At 49.4% G+C, this 24,529-nt stretch overlaps 1 protein-coding gene across 5 annotated transcripts in view; it reads right to left on the minus strand.

The window, feature by feature from the left end:
• Positions 1 to 24,529, minus strand: part of LPIN1 (lipin 1) — a 129,687-nt gene that overhangs the window by 74,194 nt on the left and 30,964 nt on the right. For 3 of the 5 annotated variants that reach the window (XM_047853011.1, XM_047853005.1, XM_047853004.1), the window contains exon 2: positions 18,465 to 18,521. In XM_047853011.1, the coding sequence (XP_047708967.1) occupies positions 18,465 to 18,515 (51 nt within the window). In that variant the 5' untranslated portion in view covers positions 18,516 to 18,521. Of the gene's footprint in view, positions 1 to 7,024; positions 7,308 to 18,464; positions 18,522 to 24,529 lie in introns of those variants that run through there. The other 2 variants (XM_047853007.1, XM_047853008.1) reach the window with 1 other exon arrangement.

The raw sequence follows: 24,529 nt of genomic DNA on the forward strand, positions 1-24,529 counted from the left end.
TCCAGCTGGATTAGGGAGGTGAGGAGGGGAAGGGAGCGGGCGGTTGAGGTGGCAGGAATAAAACAAGGCCACTTAGGGAACTGGGGACAATGACCAATAATCAGTTAATTCTGAACTCCCAATATTTTAACCATTGGCAAGGCCATATGAGTGTGTCCGAGGTGCATCTACCCAAGAAGGAAACGTATTTGGAGTTCCACTGAGAGATGCATTTGCTGTGGACTGAATGTTCACCTCCCCCTCCCACAAATTTCTATGTTGAAGCCCTAATTCCCAGCGGGATGGCATGTGGAGATGGGGGGGGGGGGTGGGTAGTTAGGCTCAGGGGAAGTGGTAAAGGCAGATCCCCTCCAGGAACCCAGACCACACAGCTAAGCACAGCGACTCAGCCTCTGACCTCAGTGACTGACTTCCGTGACATCCAGATGGCTCCAGAAGAAATCAGGTTCCCTCAAAGAAGACGCTACGCAAGCCAATTACAGTGGGGTGAGGTCAGGGCCAACCTCAGGGTTAATTGCCCGCCTACTGGGCTTTTCAGTGCATGGGACTTTGCTACCAGTTAAGATAAAATCTGTGATGCTAAGTGAATACAATCCTTTGTCAGCTCTAAACAAACAGGAAAGCAGACAAGGACTGACTGGATTTGCCAATAATTGATAACATCTGTCAACACACAGAATTCAAACGCTGCGGCCTACAGTCACCCACACTGGCACCTGCTTGTTGCCTCGAGCCTAAATACAACCTCTTTAATTGTTGACCTAGAACCTGGGGTTGTTTGAGGAAAGTAGCTCTAAACTCAGAGGGTTTCAAGTCATGAAAAGTCATCCGTCTCGTCTCTTGTTCATAGAATAAACAACGTCCTGCTGGAATTGGATGTTCTAACCCACACCTAATATTCTGAAGCAATGTTTCCCACCAAAACTCGTCACATATTAGCATCACCCGGGAAACTATTAAGATTCTCGGTGCCCCCCGGCGGGGGTGCCTGGGTGGCTCTGTCAGTTAAGTGTCCCACTCTTGATTTCAACTCAGGTCATGATTCCCCAGGTCATGGGATTGAGCCCCACATCGGGCTTGGGATTCTCTTTCCCTCTCTCTTGCCATGCTCTCTCTCTCTCTCTCTCTCTCTCTCAAAATAAATAAATAAACCTAAAAAAATTTTTTTAAAACTCTCTGAATGCCCAGACTACAGTCCACATGCGTTAACCACAGTTTCTGAGGGTAGAACCCAGCGTCGGTTATGTTGCAAAACTCCCCCATGAGATTCTCCGGTCCAATCACTTCTACGAACTCGTGCTCTAACAATCTACTTCCCTTCATCCCGAATCCTGGCCACGGCCGGTCTCTAGCAAAGCCCATCCTCCCCCCTCCCAGCCCCCCATGCCGAGGGCCACCATATAACTTACATTTCTTCTAATTGTCCATACAGTGAAACCCATACAAGCCAGCTCAAGCAAAGTGAGTGAGAGAGTGTGTGTGTGTGTGTGTGTGTGTGTGTGTATGCAACAAGACATGTTCAAAGGAGCCACGGAGAGGCGCTAGCGAAAAGCAGAGAAGGCAGGGTCCACCCGGAGGCCAATAGGAGGCGCCCTGGGCAGTGGTTCCAACCTGGGCCGGGACTGCTTCACCTCTTGCTAGGTATTTGATCTCAGGGAAGGCACATTTGCCCTCTCTGACCCTCAGTCTCCTTTTCTACTAAACTGGGCTCAAAACACCTGTTTCTCGGGGCTGTTTGGAGGAATAAATGATCTAGAGCACTTAGTGTGATGTCTGATTCACCCTACATGGTCCACTCTGTGAGCTTTGCGGTAATAACAATGATAATCACTATTATTTTTATTTGCGATGAACCCTCAGGAGCCTGCTAACAAACACAGTATCAGGTTTGGGGCCTCAGGATGGGGAAGACTTTTGGCAGACGACGGGTCCCGCGGGAGGGCACAATAAAGGCGTGGGGGGGGATGGGGAGCTCTGAACGTCCTGTGCTGCAAATGTGGGGCCGCCTCCCCAGTTTGAGTGTGAGAAGACACTCGTATTCTTCTCCTCTTTTCCCCCAGTGTCCAGTGAGTGCTGAGGCCCAGAGGGAGGCCTCAGAAGACATGCTGAGTACACGCTGAAATGATGGGCTGGGTTCAGTTAGCCCAGGAAGGAATCACTCAAGAAAGTGAAAGCCAATTTCCTGGATTGACGCACAGTTTCCTTGGACTCAGGAGAGCCGAGCTAAATGTTCCTTTCACCCAAGGCAGAGCATTCATATCGCACATAAGTAAGACGGCAGGCCCCTGTAAGGGATATCAGAGATGACAGAGCACTATTCCCTTGCCTCAGCGTCCAGGGGAACACTTCCTCAGTATCCTTCCAGCCTCTCTCTCCGGCCGTCATCCCTCCCAAGTCTGGTGAAGGGCACTGTCCAATCGCAGCTCCAACGGCATAAGGGTCAATACGAATCAAGAAAAAAAATGCAATCCTCCCTGGTGCGCTCAGAGAGAAAGAAACATTTCCTTTCTCCCCTTTCCTTAGAGCCCTAACTATACAACACTTATTATAAATTCCTTCTCTGCCCCTTTGGGATGTGAGTAAATCTCCTTAAAAGGGAGATAAACCTCTGAGCACCTGTGCAACTCAGAAGCGTGTTGGGTCTCTCCCAGGGCTCAAAAGAGGGTGAGCACCTGACTTTGGCCATGCCTCCCTCCGGGGTGCAGAACTAGCCCCTGTCACACAGGATACCAGAAGTTTCCTTCTGCCTTTGGGTGGAGGCAATAAGCCAACAAGATGGCCGCCCCATTACCAGGTAAGCTGGGACCAGGTGCGGGTGACAAACGGTGCTGTTAATGCTCCTGCTTGACAACCACTTGCCATTTCACGTGACAACACTGGGCAGCGCGTTGTATCAGCCTGACTAGACAGAGGGATGAGACTTCTTCCCGTCACCATAATCTCTCAGCCGGTCGTCTGTGATGCGCATCCTATTCTGGTTTGATGCTTATTCGGCACACTTGTTTTCTCTCTCTCTCTCTCTCTCTCTCTCTCTCTCTCTCTCTCTCTTCGTGGAGAGGTTTTCTGGGGGAGGGGGAGATTTTGGTCAAGGCTGACAGTACAGGGTAGCTAATGTTAATTCAAGAGAGATGTGGTGCCCACCTGATTGTGGTCACAGGTCAAGGTCAAGTTGTGATTACTGTCTTCCATGCCTCATCCCGTGAATTCTCCCTCAAAGGGTACTAGGGAGGAGTCCAAAGGGTCCACGGGTAGAAAGCACAAAGCCATGAACTTATGGTGGTAACAAATTCAGTCTTCGTTTCACTGACTTCTAACTCAAATTTAGTCGCATCTCCTTGCATCGTGAGGGTCTGCAACAAACGCGGTCGTATTAACCGTGCCTGTGACCAACACCCACACCCGCAAAAAAGCCTCACGGCCATCTTTGTGCCACGTCACAGCGGGGGCAGAGACACCGCAAAATATTGTGGACGCTCCTTACTACTCCAAGATTACGGTTGCTATTGGATCTGCTGCTCGGGGACAGGAGACACGAGGAAGTCAGGTGTCCAAGACCCGGAGACAGGCGGCCGGCCTCCACAGAGGTTAAGTCAAAACAACAGAGACCCTCTACCCCCACCACCCGACACCGTCAGGCCAACGGGAACCGCAGGGCAACGAGAAGAGCCAAGGAGAGAAAAAAACAACACGCCGAGGAACCCTCTCTGAAGTTCAGCGCAAAGGGAAGGTCTAAAGCATGTACCTCCGATAAACCCACCCCTACCCTGCAACACAAAGTTCCCCAGACGGGTGGGGAACTGAGGGTGACCACCGCAGTAGCTCACGTCTCCACACCGAAGGCCCACCAGGAGGGAGAGCAGGTCCCTCTCTGGAGATAAAAACAAAACACGTCTCAGTCTCTACGGTTCTACCAAGATGTCCAGCTTCCAAGGACAAAATTATGAAGCAAATGAAAAGGTTAAGGAAAACAACGACAACAACAATACGCTCCCAAGAGACCGCGATAGTAAGAGCCAGACCCGGGTATGACATAGATGTTCGAGTATCTGACATGGATTTTTTTTTCTAAAACGAACAAACAGGTGAAAGTCTGTAATGCGTAAGGTAAACGTTACGCAAGATCAGATGAGTAATTTCATTGGAGAGATGGAAACTGTGGGAATCCAATGGAAACGCTAGAAATGAAAAACTACCGTAATGAAAATGGAGAACAGGGCATCTGAGAGCTTGAGTCAATATCAAACGGTCTAACCTTCATCTAATGGAATCACAGGAGAAGACAGGGAGAGAGCAGGGCAGAAGAAATATGTAAGGATATAATGACCTAGGATTTTCCAGATTAGTGACAGACGGCAAACCACAGATCCAAGATCCTCAAAGAACACCAAGCAAGCCAGCAAGATAAATATCACACACATGTGCACACAGGCATGCCGTACTTGAACTCGTGAAAATAAAAGCAAAGAGAAAATCGCAAAGACAGCCAGAGAAAAGACAAATTACACAGAGAAACAAGGTAAGAGTTACAGATCTGAACTCGTTTGTTATTTGATGTATGGATGTATGCATGGATAGATGGATGGATAGATGACTGATCGATCAATGTGCATGTGGTCTAAGCATGGGTTACTATACATGCAAATATTTTTATCTCTTTCCACTGAGAGGGACTAGAAGCAGTGACCCTCCAGTAGCAATGAACACACACACACACACACACACACACACACACACACACACCCCAGGTCTTGGTTTTTCAATACCATTTTCCAGGGGCGCCCGGGTGGCTCAGTCAGTTAAGCGTCCGACTTCGGCTCAGGTCATGACCTCACGGTTTGTGAGTTTAAGCCCCATGTTGGGCTCTCTGCTGACAGCTCGGAGCCTGGAACCTCCTTCGGATTCTGTGTCTCCCTCTCTCTCTCTCTTTCTGCCCCTCCCCGCGCTCTCACTCTGTCTCTCTCTCTCTCTCAAAAATAAACACTAAAAAAAGTTAAAAAAATAAGTAAATACCATTTCCAATCAAAGAAACTAGGGTTTGTTGGAGAACTGATTCCAGGGCCTGAGCAGGGGAAGTAGCAAAAGCTCCTAGAGAGTCTTGTGAGACCACAGAGTAAGGAAGTTCCAAGAAAGAAAGGAAGAAGGAAGGAAGGAAGGAAGGAAGGAAGGAAGGAAGGAAGGAAAAGGAAAAGGAAAAGGAAAAGGAAAAGGAAAAGGAAAAGGAAAAGGAAAAGGAAAAGGAAAAGGAAAAGGAAAAAGAAAGAAAAAGAAAGAAGATGGGCAAGCATGTCGGAAGAGTACAGGAACCGACCCAGAAGACCTCCCGATGGCCGAAGCTGGACCTTGTTCAACAAGATAACACTATTAGATTACAACCCAAATAACTCGAAGAAGTTTACGAATCCATACGGATATAATAGCTGAATAAAAAGATGAATGATGATGATGTAACTCTTCCTTAAAGAAGAATTCCAATTAATAAGTTTAGAAAAATGGGGGAAGTAGGAAAACCACCATTATAAAACCCCAGTAATGACTGCCATGGGCAGGACCCACCAATGGAAGCTAAGGCTGGTGCGCAAAGGTAAAAGCAGGAAGAGAATATTTACAAGGTTTCAGAATACTTAGTAATTACAAAGGGAGCTCGGCGTGCAAAGTCCCGTGTCGACCAGGCTATTGAGGCTAACATCTCGGAGATGAGCAGTGACACCACGTGTCCCCCAGTAGGACGCACTGGGGTGGTACGTAATCTCTGTTACCTTTTTCCCAATAACACGACAACTTCAACACGATCATGGAAAAACATTAGACAAGCCCAAATTGAGGGACCTTCTAACAAAGCAACTGATGCAACTCTTCAAAAGAGTCGAGCTCAGGAAAGAACGGGGATTGAGGATTTGTCACAGACTTGAGGGGGACCAAGGGGACGGGACGACTCAGTGCCACTGAGGATCCGGGGTTCAATCCCGGAACAGGAAAAGCAGCTGGTGGAAAACTGGTGAAATCTGAATACATTCTGCAGCTTTGTTTTTAAAAAATGGATCGCTCGTCCGACATTGCCACATGTTTTTAATATAAAATGGTTAGTAAAGACCCAAAGCCCCAAGGAGTCGGGGAGAAAGAGCTGGGCACCAACATGGAGAACTTCCTGAAAATACACTCCATGTCAGATGCCAGTACATAGATCTAAATGGCATTTCCTTTGCATTTCCCATGTTAATAAGATAAAATATTGGAAAGATCATTTTTATAAATTAGAATTTTATAATATGGCCATGGTTTATCCTTCTTAGGACTCCATGAGAGGGCACTTGGGTGGCTCAGTCGGTGAAGCGTCCGACTTCGGCTCAGGTCATGATCTCGCAGTCCCTGAGTTCCAGCCCCACGTTGGGCTCTGTACTGACAGCTCAGAGCCTGGAGCCTGCTTCGGATTCTGTGTCTCCCTCTCTCTCTGCCCTCCCCCGCTCGCTCGCTCGCTCTCTCTCTCTCTCAAAAATAAATAAACATTTTTAAAAAATGTTTTTTTATGGGGCGCCTGGGTGGCGCAGTCGGTTAAGCGTCCGACTTCAGCCAGGTCACGATCTCACGGTCCGTGGGTTCAAGCCCCGCGTCAGGCTCTGGGCTGATGGCTCAGAGCCTGGAGCCTGTTTCCGATTCTGTGTCTCCCTCTCTCTCTGCCCCTCCCCCGTTCATGCTCTGTCTCTCTCTGTCCCAAAAATAAATAAACGTTGAAAAAAAAAAATTAAAAAAAAAATGTTTTTTAGGAAAAAGGACTCCATGAGAAGGCATTTACACTTAATAGATGATGGGATTTGTATAAAACCCCGGAGCAAACCAACTAATGGAAGGTAGAGTTGAAATGCCAAGAGCCTTGGTATAGGCTTTAGGGTCCCTGAATGTCAGTCAACTGATTCCATCCTCCGGTGAGCTCTGTGCCCGAGAAGCCAGCGTGGGGGAGATTTTGACATATAATATAGGCAAACCGTTAAAACCTCATTGTGCTCCACCCTTCCTCCCTGACATTTACCTTAGCTGCTAGAAAAAAGCCTTCTCTCTCTTATTTGAAGGACATATTGGCAGGACATCATTCAACTTCGTTAACTTTGCACGGAGGTCCCTGCTCATGGGAGCTTTGGCCTGCTGGTCAACCTCATTTTCCTTGTTGTCTATTTCTCAGCTGGCATGGCCGCCCCTTACTGGCCTTCGTTAGAATAGGCATGGCTGGCTCCTCCCTGGTCTTGCCCTTCTCTCTCCTTCCTCCTCATCTTGCCCCGAAGCCCTCCTCCCTCCTATTTTCTCTTCTTCTTCATCATCCTTTCATTTGTAAGGGCTCCAGGAAAAGCTCATTGTTAGGTGGCCCACTATGATGACACCGCTGGGGCTATGATGTCAGTACTTGGGGGTGCCCAGATGAGGAGAGAGATAAGAGAGATGAATGAGGACGAAGTAGGGCTGCTCCATGGGGCAGGTTCGAGCCCAGCCCTGGATTCAGAGCAGAGCCTGGTCCACACTGGGGTGGATAGGAAGCTGGGAGCATAGCATCACCCAATTTTTTCACGGAATCAGATTTTGCCTTGCCGATTTCTGAATTCACAACGGGCTAACTGGAGAGGACTTTCAAAAAAGCAGTCCTCCAACAAACTGAGGATATTCTGAAGGAGGAAAATAACTCACCCCTTTTTTACCAAGCATGGAAAAATTTGGAGTTATCTAGTACATCTACAGAGAGATTTTTGTATTAGATACTGTTGCAGGGGGAAAAAAATCAATTCCCAAAAAATTTAAGGCTATGTAAGAACTCTTAAGTCATATGAAGCCTAACTCATGGGGGGAAATTATGAATGGTGGCAAGATACAAATGTTGAATTATTATCTAATCAACTAAAGATAGTTTTAAACTGGTGGCAAAATGTAAGGTTCTTCCACAGTCAGAATGGAATCCTTCGAAATTAAGACATGACTTCCACGCAAGCATCAAAAGTCTTTGCTCAGATGGGGCCCTGAGAGCCCAAAGTTTTAAGATTAGAAGTGGGGTTCTCTGGGCGCCTGGGTGGCTCAGTCGGTTGAGTGTCCAACCTCGGCTCTGGTCATGATCTCGAGGTCTGTGGGTTCGAGCCCCACGTCAGGCTCTGTGCTGACAGCTCGGAGCCTGGAGCCCGCTTCGGATTCTGTGTCTCCCTCTCTCTCTGCCCTCCCCCACTCGCACTCTGTCTCTCTGTCTCTCAAAATAAACATAATTTTAAAAAATTTTTTAAAAAGAAGTGGGGTTCTCTGTTCTTACTACCAAATGGTACACATCAGTGTAGGAGATGAAATTTGAAAATACCCATTCATGAACCATTGGCCACCTCATTCTTCAGGAAAATCCAGAGTGGGAGCCAGCCCTCTCAGTCTCCCAGACGTCTGCCTCTGAAACCTGCCTCTCCCTGCCCACGTCTTCTTTGGATGGTGCTTTTGAATCTTAATGGAAAAGGCACATTTGAAGGATGAGTTCTTACAAGGAAGGGAATTTTTTTCTTTCGTCTCCAGCTCTTGGTGCCTTGGATAGCTTTGTGGTTACCGCAGAATCCTAAAAAGAATGTTCTAATGTCAAAAGGGTGGTAGGTTCTGGTAACCACCTGAGATTTGCACATCGCTTTTATCGACTTGTCCTTATGCCATGCAGCACCTTTTAGTAAATTGCGCAAATGTGGCAAGTTCAGCTGTCCTGGGTAAGAGAAAGCAGTGGAAAGCAGTGGTACATAAAATATTTACAAATCCTTTCAGCTAAATACTAGTTTTTCTTTCTTTTTTTTAATCATTATATTTTATTTTACTAACCTTTTCTATAGTTTCTCCAGATCTTGTCAACTCTTCCTTAATGAAAATTTGGGGGCTAAAAAATATTCACTTGCTCCTTAACTTGTGATTCTCATCTTCCAAAGTGTACTCCAGGGTGCAGTATTCTCCTGAGACCAGAAGGGGTGTTACCAAAGCCAGCATGTTCAACGGGCCATGCGATTCCAGCTCATGTAATGACCTGCCAGCCTCAGGAGAATAAGATCACGTAGCTCTGCGTTTTCCCAACCCCGTGACATTGGGCTGCACAGATACGTCTGTTGGCCTGAAACAAAGGAAATCCTTTTTTCTAGTCTTCTCTGCAGGTCAGACCGCACCCGCAAAGCCACATCCAGGGCTGGTCATCAGACCTGAGAACCGTAAGGGTGGCAGCATGCCTGGCTGGAAGAGAACGATCCAGTGTGAAAGGGAGGGCTGGACCCCTCTCCGAGTGTAATAACCGAAGCTGTGGAAGCTGCGGGAAGCCCTGTGTGAGGACGCAGAGCAATGGAAGTCTAGTACCAAGGGCTGATATGCAAGAACAAGCTTATGTTTGTCTGTAGATTCCAATGTGTGATGGGGGTGATAAGGACCTAGCGAGAGAGGTCAGACCCGGGCAATCTGTACTGGGCCTGCAGCCCAGGGGTTCCCAGCCGGACCCCTGATCGGAAAGGGGTTATGGAAGGTTTTCCAAACATGAGGCAGCAAATTGAACTGGAATCCCGACTGCTACTCCCAGCCCTGACTCAATGAATTAGCTCTCTCCTTCTTCCTGTCTTCCAGACGGAACTGCTCTGTCTTCTGCAAAAGCAGTGTGAGAATTCTAGGTCAGCAAAAAACACAGAAACACTGATTCAAAGGGATACGTGTTCCCCTCTGTGTACTGCAGCATTAGCTACAAGAGTCAAATTATAGAAGCAGCCCAAGTGATATACACAATGGAATATTACTCAGCCATTAAAAAAAAAATCTTGCTGTTTGCAATGAGCCAGAAAGTAGAATACTAAGTGAACTAGGTCAATCAGAGGAAGACGAATATCAGATTATTTCATTCATATGTGGAATTTAAAACACAAAACAGATGAACATATGGGGGGGGGGGAAGAGAGGGAAACAAACCATAAGAGACTCTTAATGATAGAGAACAAACTGAGGGTTGCTGGAGGGAGCGGGGGTGGGGGGATGGGCTACATAAATGAGTGACGGGCACTAAGGAAAGCACTTGTGATGAACGCTGGGTGTCGTATGTAAGTGATGAATCACTAAATTCTACTCCTGGAACCAATACTGCACTGTATGTTAACTAACTAGAACTTAAACAAAAACTTTAAATACACACACACACACACACACACACACACACACACACACACACTGATCCCAAGAATAAGCTGATTTCAAAAGACAGTTTCAGATCTGTCCCTGAGCCAGATTCTACCTGTAGAATCCGGAACCCAGGTTCTATCTGTAAGGTGATCCAAGTCCCTACAGGGAAAGTGGCTACCCCCACTCTTCACGCTGGATTTGACCCGCGCCTCAACCAAATGCTGTATTTCCCTCCCAGAACAGTGAGGATGTTTTTTGTGTTTTTTTTTAAATTTTTTAACGTTTATTTATTTTGTTGAGAGAGAAAGAGACAGAGCATGAACGGGGGAGGGTCCAGAGAGAGAGGGAGACACAGAATCCGAAACAGGCTCCAGGCTCCGAGCTGTCGGCCCAGAGCCCGATGCGGGGCTCGAACCCACAGACCGCAAGATGATGACCTGAGCCGAAGTGGACGCTCAACCGACTGAGCCGCCCAGGCGCCCCAGTGAGGATGTTTAAAAAAAAAAAATCCCACAGGTTTTTCAGGAATCTAGGGTATCCTAGGTAGGGTGTGGCTCTGGGGAACCTGGATTCCAGTCTGTGCTGTGTCACTTACGAGACCCTGCACGTGTCACCTCAAGACCTTGGCCTCCATATTGGAAAGCGAGGAAATGGGCATAAAGGATCCTGAGCTCTGACCTGTCTGCAGGGTGACTCCGTGGGCACAGACGTGCATCATCATCACTGCCCGCCCATCCCCCCAACACACAGGCGTAACGGTGAATCCGGTGTCCGTGGCACCCCTGGGCATCTCTAATTATTTCAAAGGATGCTGAGATAGTTTCAAAAGAAGAAACTGATGTGAATTCACTTTAATTTTAAAACAGATAACACACTGGGGCGCCTGGGTGGCTCAGTAGGTTAAGCGTCCGACTTTGGCTCAGGTCATGACCTCCCGGTTCAGTGGGTTCTAGCCCCACTTGGGCTCTGTGCTAATGGCTCACAGCCTGCAGCCTGCTTCGGATTCTGTGTCTCCCTCTCTCTCTGCCCCTCCCCCACTCACGCTCTGCCTCACTCTGTCTCTCAAAAATACATACATGTAAAAAAAAATTTTGTAATTGTTTGAAAAATAGGTGACATATTACCAGATACTTTCTCCTCTCCCCGCCTCCCCCCCCGCCCCCACCTCGCCTGGGAATGTAAGTGAAGATTTGGGCGTCACTAACCTAATTAGAGGACGTTCTAAGCCCCGAAAGACCAAAACATCCATTGGGAGCTCTTTGAATTTCAAATGGGAGGGATGGATGGAGGCCAGGAGCGAGGGTGGGCAGACAAGGATGCATCCCTGTGCCAGTGCTATTTAGTTCTATCACGTCCTGCTTTGTTAACGTTGAATCCGCGCAGCGTGGTCTTGCTCAGTCAATGCTCTGCTGGGCCACGGGGTCCTCGGGAGACCCAGAGACAGATGGATCAGCTAGAGAGCATCAGAATGAGGGCGCATCACCCTCACACACACACACACACACACACACACACACACACACACACACACACGTGAATGCGCACACACGCTCCTCCAGAGCCAGCATCACACATCTGACCGCACGTCAAGTGTCACTGCTGCCCTGGCTCCCCTTTTCTACGTGCAGGCCAAGCTCAAGCCACACCGGATCATTTCCATTCCTTTATGCTTGCCCTGTTCCCTTCTACCGCAGGACCTTTGAACATGCTCTTCCCTCTACATGCAATCTTCTCACCTCTTCACCTGGTTACCCACTTATTCTTTAACCTAATTCAACCATCACTAACCTCCCCAACTATATCAGTTCCCCCTGCTAGACACTCTTACTGCTCTCTAAGTCTTTTATTTGAAGGATTTATCAGAGTTAGAATGTTCCATTTGTGTGTACAATTATTGTAAAATCCCTCTTCAGCAGATAGACTCTGTAGGAAGGAAAAGACCATTTCTGTTTAAGTATCCAGCACAGTGCCTGGCACACAATATCCGCTCCATAAATATTTTTTTTAAGTTTTTATTTAAATTCCAGTTACTTAACATACAACGTAATATTCGTTTCAGGCGTACGATATAGTGATTCTTCAGTAGTGTTTTTAAATAAATGTTTAAATGTCATTTCATGGGTCATAATGCCTGGTTGCAAACACATATTCATCATAGTAAGAATGATAAAAACTCAGCAATAATAAAAATATAATCATCCTAATAAAAAGAAATGAAGCATGTATTAGTGTTAATGCCAACAGCCTTATCAAGAACGAAGCAGGAGGGGAGTCCCCAAGAATGCACTCATTTATGCAACAAGCCATTTCTGAGTGCTTAGCATGTGATACACTGTGGGGATAAACCATGAAGAGATGCCTCTGTTCTCAAAGAGACCAAGATCCAGTAGATAGACAGTGTCTCCAGCAAGGGAAAACAAGTACACAAAATGCAGAACAAGTTGCCCACTGGGGAGGGGAAAGGGACTGGTAAAAGGGAGGATTGTGAATACACACTAAAATGAGACATTCGTACAAGGTTTCAACTCGCAAATGAAAAAGGGGCCTTGGGATATCTCTATAAAATCGAAGAATTCACCGAACAGAAAATGACCATTCTCTGTAAGTTTCTAATTAATTGCACTATAGCTTCATCCGGTTGTGCTAGTACCTGTCACTAATCCATGCGGGACAAATATTGCAGAGTGGGGTTGTAATGGTTCTTGCTAAAAAACAAAAACAAAAACAAAAAACCAATTGGCTGTAAGAGAGACCACAGCGCATTTCTAGATGGGAACGCAGCGACTGTCACGGGGCACCTGCAGAATAACTCCGTTAACGGTGCTGGACAAGGAAGAAAAGGGGCCGCCAGCCCAGGAGAACCTCAAACAGGTGCCCGAGCCAGAGCCACGTGGCCCCCGGGGACACACCCAGCTCCCTGGCTCTTTATTCCAAAGGAACTCCAGCCATCGGTGCTCCCAGGCAACTTTCCTATTCCATCCATGCTAACTAAAAACAGACAACCACAAATCACTAGGCATTTGAGGAAAAGCAGCAACATAAAAAAGAAAGAATGATAAACAGGAGGGGGGAAACTCCACTCCTGAAGAAATTTAAAGATGATGGAGGGTCAGGGCACCAGGGTGGCTCAGTCAGTTAAGCGTCCGACTGCGGCTCAGGTCATGATCTCACGGTACGTGGGTTCCAGCCCCACGTCGGGCTCTGTGCTGACAGCTCAGAGCCTGGAGCCTGCTTCGGATTCTGTGTCTCCCTCTCTCTGCCCCGCTCATGCTCTGTTTCTGACTCTCTCTCTCAAAAATAAATGAATATTTTTTAAACATTAAAAAAGAAAAAAGGAAGTCAGTGAAACGATGCATTCACCATTCTGTGAAACATTATTATCAGCCTCAAATTCTAATTCCAACCAAACCATCAAATGGGAAGCCAAATTTATTTTTTTGTTATTTTTTAAAATGTTTATTTTTTTATTTTTGAGAGAGAGAAAGAGCGCGCACGAGGAGGAGAGGGGCAGAGAGAGAGCGCGAGGGAGAGAAAGAATCCCGAGCGGGCCCCACCCTGCCAGCACAGAGCCGGATGCGGTGCTCGAACTCAGAAACCGTGAGATCACGAGCCAAGCCAAAATCAAGAGTCAGGACACAACTCAACCGACGGAGCCACCCAGGCACCCGGGAAACCACATTTAAAAAGAGTTCAAGACATGCAAGGATTCGAAGACTTGTCTTCTGTGTCCCTTTTCTGGGAGGCCGCATAAAAAACGACCTCCAGCTTTTGGTTATTTGTAAAGAATAAGTTAAGAAAGAAGAAAACAAGAACCTGGGTAACAGCGGACCTCGTGAGGGCCTCCGAACGTAACAGCTCCGATGCAGGATTTAAGAGCGAGCGGGAGAAGGGCCGTCTCCAGGCAAGAGATTCTAGGGAAAAAGGGCACCTGCACAGAGAGCGAGTCTGGGAAGGCAGAGGCCATGCTAAGGGGGCTCAGTGCAGGGAGTAAACGACGAGAATCAGAAACGGCTCAACAAGAGAAACTTCTTTCGGACGCATCGGTGACAGTGCTTAGGAACCAAGTCTCTGCAGCCGCAAGGCGTGGCTTCAGATCCCAACCCCGCCACTTACTAGCTGCGTGACCTTGGGCCAGTGGCTCAACATCTCTCACGCGGAGACGATAACAGGACCAGCTCACGGGGCTGCTGTGAGAAGCTAAACGAGTCAGTGTGGGAAATGCTTTTAGGAAAGAACCCGTCACACAAAGTGCCATACAAAGGTCTGTTAAATAAAGAAGAAAACCAACGAACTACATGAAAATCGTGGTCATCCAAATAGAAAAAAACAGATCCCAATGACAGCGAGTTGATATTTTAAAGGCTGCTGAAAACAGCTTAAAATGTCGGAAATGTGTTAAAATGTTTAAAATATATTTATTTATATGTGTATTGGTATAAATGTAAAATTTAAATATGCATTAATTCCTATTTAAATTTTAGTTAACAGACAGTGTAATACTGGTTTCAGGAGAATTCAGTGATTCATCACTTGCCTGCAATACCCAGTGCTCATCCCAGCAAGTGCCCTCCTTAATGCCCATCACCCATGTAGACCCTCCCCACCCACCTCCCTCCAGCACCCCTCAATTCGTTGTCTATCGTTAACAGTCTCTTGCGGTTTGTTTCCCTCTCTTCTCTCCCCCCCGCCCATATGTTCATCTGTTTTGTTTCTTAAACTCCACATATGAGTGAAATCTTTTTTTTGTCTTTCTCTGATTGACTTATGTCGCTTGGCATAACACATTTGAGCTCCCTGCCGTTGCAAATGGCAAGATTTCATTCTTTTCGATGGCTGAGTAATATTTAAGTACATATTGAACGCACCTTTTAAAGGGCACATCAAAGATATTGTTAAGTAAGTATGGGCTTAAAGATAATGAAAGTGATGGTTTCCAAGTGATAGAATCAAGTAAAAGCTTAAGGACAGTGTGTCGGGGCCGGGGACGGGGAGGGGGGGAGCAGAGAGTGGGAAGTACACATTTCTCCTCCTAATGAGGCAAAAGCATCCAAGAAAAACACACCTCCCCCAGGAAGAACACATCGGGGAAAAGAACCCCATATATGAGAAAGGCAGAGTCTGAGCACAGAACCAACTAAACCAGGGTGAGATTACACATAAGCGGCAGAGCGTAAGAAACAAGAATGCCTTTGCGCCTGCTCCCTGAGAATCAGCTAGATTCTCCTGCATCAGAGTGGAAGCCTCAGAATAACGTGGAGACAGGTAAACAGACCAGAGGTAGGACCAGGAGACTGTGACCCTCTACCATGGCTGGTATTTGCTAGTTGATTTTCTAGAAACTGGGTACCTGCAGTGCTTTGATACAAGTTTTCAAAACTAAATTTAAATCTGGACAGAATCACTTCCCGCCCCGCCCCCCCCCCCAAATATGCTCCCTCCAAAACGACTGCATTTTAAACCCAGTCCTTTGACAACTTAAAGACAGCAAGAAAGACAACTTTTCAAACCCAAAGCAGCAAGTCTCAAGTAACTGGGCCAGGGTAACCCAGGTTTCTGAGAATTGCTGCTCTTCTAAGAACTGTCGCAATCAAAGCACAGGATGGCCAAGGGGGAGGTATTTTCAAGTACATGCTGCTGGTCGTGAACACAACAGGGAAGGTGAGCCAGGCTTCACGTAACACACTGTTCCACCACATTCCCTCCCCTCCCGGAGCAAGATGGGTTTAGCAGCTTGGGCGAACATTTCATTGCTCAACTGTCCCTCCAGAATTCCAGGCCTTTTGTCTTGAATGAGCCTCTGTCGGGAAGGTGGGGGGAGGGGGGCCGCTGGAGGCAGCAGGTGCGTTGGTGAGGGTGTATTTCTTTGGGCTTCTGTTGCCCAGAGCTACGGTATTCAAACTGAGAACTAGACTTCGTGGGGAAGCTTTCCCGCAGACGTCCCTCAGATCCACGAAGAAGCAGGCAGAGGCTTCTCCGCCCTAATGAGCCACGCGTGACTCCGTTATGGCCCGTTTCACTGGGTGCTGTTCCTGTGTCATTCCGTATTCCGCTACCTCTTCTACTGGTTGGTGAGCCCTTGAACCAAAAAAGACTGACCATGACACATTCATCACTGAATCCCTGACACCTAGCACATTGGCACAGAGAGAGCCAGAGGGACACGACGGGCACACAGAGCCTCCCCTTGGAGGCACCAGCCGCACAGAGTGCCGTATCTCCAGTCCACACCTTGCCCCCCACTCCAGACCAGACTTGTACCTTCTAGACACCTCCATTCAGACGGTCCACAGGCCAATAATGAACTCCTCACGGGCCCCCACTGCTTCCAAGCCCACCCCATGACTAGCCTCTAAAGGGGCTGCAGATCTGACGGGGCACCACCTGCTTAAGGACCTTCCATGCCCCCCGCCCCCATTATCATTACCTGGAGGGTAACGTTCACGGTCCTCGGGAAAGCAGACGCGGCCCCCCGCCATCGGCACCCCTGCTTCCTCCTCTCCTCCGTTTTCATCTGCCACCGCTCCCCTGGTCCTACCACATGCTCCGGGGTCCCCAGGCTCACCATGCTGCCGCCTCCCTCCACGCCTGGCTAACCGATGGCTCCTTCAAGACGCTGCAGAAGACTCACTTTGCCTCGGAAGCATATTTCTGAATCGCATCTAAGCTCTCCACCCGCCCGCGTGGAGTCACAAACCCCTCTTCTCTTCCCCACGACGCCTTGCGGGCAACAGCAAGCATGTCGTGTCTGTGACCGAACGAAGCCCCCGTGTGCACCCAAGGTGCCGGAGCTCGGAGTAGGAAGCGAACGTGCCCGATGACGCCCGGACCCTGTGGCTGAGCCTCCAGGTCCGAGGCCAGGACTTGAACTCCTAATCCAGCTCCCTGCCTTAGATGGTCAAGACTCTCTGTCACTTCTCCCCCGAGACAGAAACTTCCTCCTTCACATCTCCTGTCCCTTGTCTCCTATCTTGTTGGAATGGGGACTCGGCCCTGGGAGGCGGCCTCGGACTGCCTCACGACTGCCAGCCTGCCAGGAGGAGAGGCTCACTTACCAGGACTTCCTGCCTCTTCTCTCCACCGTGGAGGGTGGCTCCCCTCACTGTGGGCTCAACTGCCACTAACTGCCCACTGGCCAGGATTCCCAGCCTCTGATTGGGCCCCGTCCCCTGCCAGTCCCCTCGGAAACAGAACCGCTCCTCACAGAGTCCGTGGGGCAAGGCCTTCTTCATTCATTTAACTGAGGCCTGTGGGTTCACGCCCCGGGAGAATCTCTCACCCTGGCCAACACCGCATCCGGCCTCCTGAGCCCCCTTGCAAATCCTTCCGGTCCACGTTCTGTTCCCGAGTCCCTCTCCAGACTGGTTGTTCTTGTTTTTGTATGGCCAAGGCTTAGGACAGCCCACAGAGGGCCAAAGCCGTGTTCGGGCTTTACCACTTCTTCCCCGGATCATTCCAACAGCCTTTTCTTGAGCCTGGCCACCCCCAGACTTAGCCCCTCGAGGCCATCCTCCACAGGGAAAGATCTCTGGGGTATGTAAGCAGGTCGTACGCTGTTGCTGAAGCTTAAGATATATAGTTCCAGGGCACGGCGAGGGCACGATGAGGAAAGAACTAAAGGCGGGCGTCGGTGGGGACCACGAAATTTCCCTCCCCAGCAGCAAAGGCTCCGCGAGCCAGACCCACGAGGAGTCGAGAAGCTGGGCCTTCGGTCAGCTGAGCCTGCAGCCTCGGGAGATCCACAAGGAAGCATCCGTGGACAGAGTGGGAAGCAAAACACCAAATACAGTCACAGGGACGATCCAAAGGGCCCGGCCTAAGGCCTGGGGACCGGGCACAGGGCCGTGGGACCGAGGCAGGACGACAGAGGAGTCAGAGGGTGCAGGAGGAAGATGCGGAATCTGCAGAAGGGGCTTGAGGGGCTTGGGGACAGCTGCAAGGGCTTTTATTAGATACACGTGACCGCACCCACCACGAGGACCGTCCAACCGGCGGCCATGGGCACCAATACGACCTTTTCCTGTTGGCACTAGGGAGCCGTGGAATGCTTTTTAATCACAGAGGTGACAAAACCATTTCCGTGCCTGAGGGAGGAGGGATTCAGGGAGAAGAGGTTAGAAACCACCCAAAATGCTGTTAGCTCTGTCCCTGATGTCTCATCCTCATCGCTCCCAAGGAGCTGCGGGCCAGCAGAGCAAGCACGGGGGAGGGGCAGAGTGCTGGTCACGAGACACGCATCCGTGCGATGCGCCACCGTGTGTCAGAGTACCTTCTCTCATCTTTGAAACGCAAAAGCAAACTAGCCCATTCACAGCACCTTCACTCACATTAATGTTTGAAGACCACACGTTTCTGATCCATCCAGGGTCTTTCATCATTGGAATCTGAAAAAGAAAAACGTGAGAGATCAATCACGGGAAACGTCCTGGAAAGGGACACTGGGACCGACGGCACAGCCTCGTGAATGCGCGAAAACCCAGTGGCCCATACGCTTCAACGGGGCGAATTTTACGCTATGTATTTCTATCTCAAGAGAAAGCAGCGGCGGTGAGGACGTGGTGAGTTCTCTCTGAGCGTGTTTGCGGAGCCTGTGAGGTCTGGGTTACCTGGGGCACATGACGAGGTCGTAAGTCTCTCTCCTCCCTCTCTCTGTGTTCACCTCTCCCCCTTCCCCAAGCACACGTGGGGCCATGTGGAGAAATGATGGGAGTCGGGGTCAGAAGGCACGCCGTCAAGGCACGCTGTCGCTGCACAAGGCTTGTTTCCTCTTTTCTTTTTTTTAAATGCTTATTTATTTTTGAGAAAGAGAGAGCAGGGGGAGGGGCAGAGAGAGAGGGAGACACGGCATCCGAAGCAGGCTCCGGGCTCCGAGCCGTCAGCACAGGGCCCGACGCGGGGCTCGAACTCACGGACTGTGAGATCATGATGACCTGGGCTGAAGTCGGACGCTTAACCGACGGAGCCACCCAGGCACCCCAAGGTTTGTTTTCCTATCTGTAAAATGGGCGTAACAGGAACCCCAGACCCAACGGCTGTGTTGTAAGCGTTAACGGAGTGCATTCGGGTGGAAGGGGACACGAACGAGCTGGGGAGACTGCCGGTGTGGCCCCCACCTAAGGAAGCAGGGCCTGCACTGTCTCCTTTTCCTACAGGAGCCCCAGGGGGAGCCCCGAGGTCCGGCCCCCACACTAAGGGATGCGTCACGTTTACGTAGGCCTCAAATCACACTCACGTGATACTCAAAAACATACACGTTCCAAGTTCAACTGTGGCAGCCCAGAGGCAACAGCCTTTGAAGCCCCTTTGGCCTGTCTCCCTTGTCCTGTCACCCCCTCACCCTGCCACCCTACCTGCGACCCACTGGACGCACTTAGCTTTTCCAGTCCATGTTGCTGATCGGCTGATAGTTCGTGGTGTTTGTTACTTGATATCACTGTTTATCGGGTTTCTCTCGGGGGGTCATGTACTGAGGGAGGCAGTGGGAATGCAGAGGTGAATACAAATGTAAACCTTGCCCTTGAGTCACTCGTAATCTAGCAGGGGTTGGGCCACAAGACAGGTAGAAAATTTGTCATGGCTGAGGCCACCAGAACAGGCCCAGGGTCCTGTGGGAGCACAGGAGGGAGCTCACAGCTTTCCTGCAGGGAATGCGAGGAATCCCGTGCCATCCACAGAAGGTCTGAGCTGCTTCTGAAGGATAAGGGGGCTCTTGGAGAAGAGAGGAGGGAGAAAGGCCTTCCCAAGCAGGGAAGAGAGCAAGTTCAAAGAAACAAAGGCATCGTATGTTTATTTGGGGGAGGCCCCCGTGACGGGAGAACAGTCACTGCAAGGAGACATGAGGGGCCCTCGATAGGTCCACGGTCAGGAGACGTGGGGACCGTGGGGCCATTTTCTCCTTTAGAGAAAAGCCCTCCTCAAACAAAATCCTTTGGGAGGCCGTACGTAACCAGACAGAACGGGAACTTTTCAGTCGTATCAGGGAAGGGGCCCAGAGTCCTTGTCTTGGCTGCAGAACCCTGAGGTTCCAGAGAACACAGTCTGAGAACAGTCGGTGGGCACAGTGGGAGCCCCAGGGAGTGGGAGGAGCAGACCTGTGTCTTACAGGATCATTCTGACGTCTGATATCGGAGGCAGAGGAGTGAATTTAAAGGCTATTCCAGGGGTGCCTGGGTGGCTCAGTCGGTCAAGCGTCCAACTCTTGGTTTCGGGTCAGGTCATGATCTCTCACGGTTTGTGGGTTCGAGCTCTGCGTCGGGCTCTGCACTGACAGGATGGAGCCTGCTTGGGCTTCTCTCTCCCCTTCTCTCTCTCTCTGTACCTCCCCGTTTGTGCTGTCTCTGTCTCTCTCAAAATAAATAAACTTAAAAAAATGTAAAGGCTCTTCCAGCAAAGGATGGTCAGGAGGTGAGCCAAGGAGAGGGCAGGGGGCGCTGAAGAGGGAAGGGTGGCTGAAAGCCCCTCCTCATGGCGGGAGTGGTGAGTGATTTGGATTGGCTGGGTGGGCGAAGAGGGAGATTTCGAGGGCGACTGAAGTCCCTGGCCTGGGTGCCTAGGTAGATGATGGTATCATTAACTAAATGAGAAAAACCGGAAGGATAAATTTGGGGAGGACTTTTCTAGTATCCTGGAACCACATCTGGAGTAAGAGGGATAGAGTTTCCTCTGACAAGCCCTGGGAAAGGCGGCAGACGCGGGTTAAGGGGTTCCCCCTCCCCACCCCCCACCCCCGCCAAGTCTGGATCTTTGTTGGGAAAGCAGGGCACGAAGATGGGGTTCTTCATCTATACACTGCTTAATGTGGTCCTTAGTTCAGTCCCGATTTCAACAGAAACACTTCTGGGAATCCAGCTACTGGCCCCATTTCAGCTCCTGTGGAATATTACAGCATGCCTCTAAAGAACCATGCAACTTGGATAGAGATGCTCTGGACCATCCAACTCAAATTCCTCCTGGAGCACGAGCACGCGCTGGGCACAATGGCTCCACTCACTCCAGATTCACGAGGCCGGGCTGGAAGGCCAAGAGCAGCTGAAATCCACAATGCTTGCATTTGATCCCGATTAAAGACCAAGTTTCACATCGAATACCAAATGCGTTCTACTGCCAGGGGAACTCTGAACCCTCCAAGGGTCTGGTTTGATTTCAGAGATTAAACGTAAGCACAAGAACAAAAAATGGCGAACTCGTGTCTTTCAACCAGTAATTTCTCTCAAAATTAAGAAGAAAATGAATAATCTCCTCCCCCCTTCCCCCAACTGTTTGTCTGCTGCTTTCCAAAATTCTAACGCAGAATTGGAAGTCCAGCCTTCGGAGCCTGTGCGCCACACGGGGAACAGTCACGGCGGACCCCAGACACGAACTTGGGTTTGAACCTCCGTTCTCCCACTAGAGCTGTGTGGCCTTCGACGCAGAATTCCAGCCTCAGTAGTCTCATCTGTAAAGAGAGGGAAACGCTGAAATGGTTTCCTCAGAGGCGACGTAAGAATGGCGAGATAATATGCCGTGTAAAACAAGAATGCACCACACGCGTTATCAGCTGCTGCTCGTGGGTGATGACCCTACAGTTCAGACTCATTGTCAGGAATAGATGAGCGTCTTCCCAACAGCTGGGTTGTTCTTCCCTTATTTATACTCTGAGCCGTATAATTGCTCGGGTCCTTCTGTAGGTAGGAGTTGCAGATTCACGTTTCTGTTCCACCCCTGCTGAGTAGGACCCCGTGAAATGCACGGTGGCACTCGCCTAATTCGTGGCTCTGTTTTCCATCTCTACATGTTTTTTTTTTTCCTTTCAGTCCTCATTTAATTTATATGTAGGCAATTGCCGTGGACCGAATGGGTGTGTCCACGCCAAATTCAGATGTTGATGCCCTAACCCCCCGTTCTATGGTATTGGGGTTGGGGCCATTGGAGGCTGTTAAGGTCATTAGGGTAGAGACCTCATGAAGGGCGTAAGTGCCTTGTAAGGAGAGATAGGAGAGAGATGTCTCCCTGCCGTGCGAGGACACATCAGGAGGGTGGTTTTCTACAAGCCAAGAAGGGGTCTCCCAACAAAACCCCACCATGATGGCACCCAGATCTCGGACATCCAGCCTCCAGAGCTATGAGAAATGTGTATCGTTTAAGCTCCCCAGTCTATGGTGTTTTTGTTAGAGCAGCTTGAGCTGGCTGACGGAGATCCTGTTATGTTTCCGACCATCTTATGTCCATGGTCATACACAGTGAAGGATACAGACATGATGGACAGATAAATGGGTAGGCCAATGGATACAGAAAAATGGAAGACATGCTTGGGGAACGAACCCAGTCAATGTGCACAGATAAACAGACAGAAGATAGCCAGACCCTTCCCTTCTGTCTTTTCATTTTCTGCTGTGTTTTGCCCGCTCACCTGACCACACTGGTCGGTACAGGCTAAGGACTGGTGCAGGTTGAAATAGAACCACAAAGACTGGTCCTAGCCTGGCCAGGGCCTCTGCCAGTTAGAAGTGGAGTCATATGGGGGGCGCCTGGGTGGCTCAGTTGGTGAAGCATCTGACTTCGGCTCAGGTCGCGATCTCACGGTTTGTGGGTCTGAGCCCCGCGTCGGGCTCTGTGCTGACAGCTCAGAGCCTGGAGCCTGCTTCAGATTCTGTGTCTCCTTCTCTCTCTCTGCCCCTCTCCTCCCCCCAAAAATAAATAAACATTAAAAAATCATGCTATGAGAGTCAAGCGAGAGGCGTACTTGGAGGTGACCAGCAGTACTGTGTACTTGGGGACGTTGAATTTGAATCCCAGTTGCATACTGATGAAGATCAAGTTCTAGGTCACAGTCCCTTAGGTTCCTCATGGGTTCAGGCTCTGTTACACCCCTTTCCCACCATTTGCTAGAGTTTACATGTATGAGCCCTGGGTCCAAATTCAAATTCAGTTCTGTGTGGCTCCAAAGGTCTTGCTTCAGTTTCGTGGATGGACAAACATTTGGACAGCAGGTTCCCACAAGCACAGAAGGGGGAAGGCGGGATCTCCAGGCAGAAACGCTTCCAGACTGCCAGGCGGAGAGGCCACAGCGATAGTCCAGGCGGTGCCCGTTTACAAAAGGGGTCCCCTAAAGTTCATTTGTGAACTTATTTCTCAGCAGAGAATAACATTTTCACACAGAAACAGTTCTATCCAAATGAGTTCACTTCTCCGGGGAAGGGGAGGGCAGAGGAATCCACATCAGAGCTGAACAAACAGCAGTCCTTCCGGCTGGAGTCGTAAGAGCACGGAGTTCCATTTATAAAGCCTCCTTTTGGGGGAAAATTCATTCCAACTCCAACCGAAGTTTCCAGGGAGACACAGGAACGGTCCAGGATACGATGGAAGGACCATCGCTCTGGGGATCCAGCAATTCAGGCTCTAGCTCCGTTTCTCAGGTGCAGGGGGAAATGGAGGAGGCTTGGGCAAAATACTTCCCTTCCTTGGGTCTCGATTTTTCCATCAGCCAAAAGATGGGAGTTGCATCTTTTGGGTGATTCCTCGGCACTTTTTATCGCCAACATTCGGCAAGTCTAAACGTCCACGCCCTCCGACATCATGAGCCCAGTGACAAAACCCGCTTTCTTTTCTGTCACTATGACTTGAAATAAAGGAAGATGGTAAGGGACAGTTTGTTCTGGCTGGGGGGCAAGTGGGGTGAAGCGGACGAGGCTGAAATTAGACAAAGTCAGGCCCTAACCTGGGCCCCCCTGAGAGTTCCCCAGACCCCGCCCCCCCCCCCCCCCCCGAAATGGGAGAGAGCATCCGTAGTCCAGGGAATTAGATGTAAGCCCTGGCTATAATATTTAATCATGCTTGGTGTTGAGTAGATCACTTCATGTCTGAGGAATTCCTTTCCTTCAATTACGAAATGAGGTAAATAATACTTCGTCCGCCTTCAAAGCTCGCAAGGGCAAAATCAGTGCTTCCAAAGTCCCAGCTCTCTGACCCACTGTCTGAGCTCATGGGATTACACTGGGCCCACTTGGATAATCCAGGCTAATCTCCCTATTTTAAGGTCCGTGATGAGTAACCTAAATTCCATATGCAAGCTTACTTCTTTTTCTCCATGTAATTAATAATATTCACAAGTTCCAAGGATTAGGATACCTCTGAGGGACCACTGTTGTGCCTGGCACAGCCTCCTGATGGGATCGCCTACATCCCCACGTGCCATCCTGCCGTTCAGTCCCCGTGCTGCAGCCGTGGTCATCTTTGTTGACAGGCTGGTCACGTCACTTGAAAATCACTCAAGGAAATAGATACAATGTTTGCAATGTTTTAACCTCTTCCTTAACTTGGTGAACAAAGTTCCCACCCACCTGTCCAGTCTCATCTCCCTCTTCTTGCTCCTTGTGATCTCTCTGACTCAGTCACCCTGGCCTTTTAACCCTTC

The sequence above is a fragment of the Prionailurus viverrinus genome, chromosome A3 (genome assembly GCF_022837055.1).
Source record: "Prionailurus viverrinus isolate Anna chromosome A3, UM_Priviv_1.0, whole genome shotgun sequence".
Classification (NCBI taxonomy): Eukaryota; Metazoa; Chordata; class Mammalia; order Carnivora; family Felidae; genus Prionailurus; species Prionailurus viverrinus.